The 2,329-nt window shown below is 51.5% G+C and overlaps 1 protein-coding gene across 2 annotated transcripts in view; it reads right to left on the bottom strand.

The window, feature by feature from the left end:
• The window catches only part of Acap2 (ArfGAP with coiled-coil, ankyrin repeat and PH domains 2), a 127,872-nt gene extending 127,016 nt beyond the window's left edge, over positions 1–856 (bottom strand). The window contains exon 1 of one of the 2 annotated variants that reach the window (XM_005383183.2): positions 71–856. In XM_005383183.2, the coding sequence (XP_005383240.1) occupies positions 71–123 (53 nt within the window). In that variant the 5' untranslated portion in view covers positions 124–856. The remainder of the gene's footprint in view (positions 1–70) is intronic. The other variant, XM_005383184.2, reaches the window with a different exon arrangement.
• Between the last annotated feature and the right edge of the window lie 1,473 nt (positions 857–2,329).

The raw sequence follows: 2,329 nt of genomic DNA, 5'->3' as shown, positions 1-2,329 counted from the left end.
GCCGGGCGGGGGCGCGGCAGCCCGGCGCCCCTCGGCTCCCCCTCCTTCCCCTGCTTCCCGGGCCGAGTACCTGAAGCGGGGCGAGTCCTTCAGACACTCCTCGAAATCCACCGTCATCTTCATCTCCTGCCTCGCCTCGCTTCGCCTCGCAGGCGGCGCCCGGAGCGCCGAGGGGCCGCAGGTCCGGCCGCGCTGGGGACCCTGACGGCTTCCGGAGGGGCGCTCGGCCGCGACTAGCGCTGCGCGGAGCTGTGCAGGGCCCAGCGCCCGCCGGTCATAGCAGCCGTGAAGACGGCGACACCTCCTCGAGCCCCAGTCCCGGCCCCTCTTTCCCCCGCCCCCAGCAGAGCGCCGACCGAGGGGAAACGGCCCGGAGTGACAGCCGCCGCCACCCAGCCAGGAACCCGGCGGCCAGGAGGAGGGGCTTCCGGCAGCACCGCCCGCGGGCGCTGGGAAACGCGCCTGAGCGACGACAGCGCGAGCCAATGAGCAGTGGGACCGTGGGCACCCGCTTGCTACCGACCGCCCCCGACCGCCAACGGGGATGCGCGGGCGTCGTTAGGCGGGACGCGCCGGTTGCTGGGAGGCCGGCAGCGCAGGCTCCTGGGGAAGGAAGTCACGTGCCCGAGCGCAGCGCTTCCCGCAGAGACTCCGCCCCACCGGGCTACCCGCGGGAGGGGCGGCCTTCTGTGGGTCTGGGGGCGGAACTTTCTGCTTAAAGTGGTACGGACAAAGATCTGGGGGACAGTGGCAGAAATTATAAATGGAAGCACTAGGGCGAAGGCACAGCTTCCTTTCAGTTTAGAGGAACGGAGGCCAGGGAAAGAACCAGGGCAACTTCAGTGATAAAATGCATCTTTCACTGGTTGATTCCATGGCTTCATAACTTGAAAATTGCTCCCACATACATCTTTTCAGGCGCTAGAGACCACTTCCTGAGAGGGCTGGTGTTTCAGATGAGTGTGGAAGGATAGAAGGATGCAGACCAGGAGAGGCAGGGCGTTTCGCGAGGAGCTGCTGTCTGCGACCGCAGAAGACAGCTCTCCTGACGCTTTGCTTACAGCAGTGTTTGCTTGTTCTGCCTTGGTAGGATTGTGAAGACCACTTCGCAACAACTGTCCCTCTTAAACACAGGTTTTCTAAATGCACTTTAAGATATTTATTACCTACCTACATGGTGGCCCACGCCACCACTACTGGGGAGACTGAGGCAGGAGGGTCCCTGAGTTTGAAGCCAGCCTGGGCTGCATAGTGAGTTCTCAAAAAACCAAAAAGATGTTCATCACCCGATCCTCACATTAATCCTACAAGGCCGATATTTACCATACTCCTTGATTTTACAATGCCATTGATTGAGAAACATACAATAACTACCTTATATTTTTATACTTTTCTTAACTAGGAATCGAACTCACGACGTCACACTCCACATGCAGGTGCTTTGTCACTGAGCTATATCCCAGCCCTGTTTTCATACTTTTAAAACCTTTTTTTTTTTTTTTTTTTTTTTTTGGAGATAAGGTCTTGATAAAACACTAAAGTTTCCCTGGCTGGCTTCCTCCTGCCTCAGCCTCTCAGAGTACAAAGATTACAAGACCATCACACCTGCCTAAAACCAACTTTAAAAGCATAGCTGTGTCCGTAATCAGAGTGTTTTAACAGTACAATGTCCCTGAGTGAGAATCTGGAGGCAAACCCTGAATCTACCTCTTAGCTTTCTCACTTTAAAATGAAGCTAACACCGCTGATCTGATAAATTGCCCAGTTGACACAGTGCTACAGAGTTATCATTCAGTAAGTGTTGGTTATTGTAATTGTACAATTTTCTGCCTCAAGGCCATAATCAAAGGTGAAATCTAAGCCCTTTCTCCTTCACTAACTCTAAGGTCTTAGTTTAACCTTTGACCCTGTGCTTAAAGATAGCATGACAGCAGGCTGTTTTTCATAGCCTATGGTTATAGCTTGATCTACTTTACAAAGTAGCAGTATAATGCACCTTTACAAAGTAGCAGTATAATGTTGAAACATTTCAAAGATACATATGCATTGTATATGTTTCTTCTTTGGTTATAAACTTTGTTTCATTTTTTTAATTGCATTTTATGTCTCTGTAGTCTATAGGCTTCTCTTCATAGCTAAAAACCAGGGACTGTTTACTGTTCACTGTCCTCAGACATATCCACTAGTCAGGCCAACCTCCCCTAGCACTATGACTTCTTTATCAAACTTACCACACAAGTTGGCTATTTCTAAACTAATTGTAAAACACTTTTTTTTGTTCCTGCAGGTGGCTAAATTTGCATATGTCCACTGAGTGATGACACTGTCG

Source organism: Chinchilla lanigera, unplaced genomic scaffold, assembly GCF_000276665.1.
Source record: "Chinchilla lanigera isolate Chin_1 unplaced genomic scaffold, ChiLan1.0 scaffold00019, whole genome shotgun sequence".
Lineage (NCBI taxonomy): Eukaryota > Metazoa > Chordata > Mammalia > Rodentia > Chinchillidae > Chinchilla > Chinchilla lanigera.
Note: the sequence above shows the minus strand (reverse complement) of the source record. Positions and strands in the feature narration are given on the sequence as shown.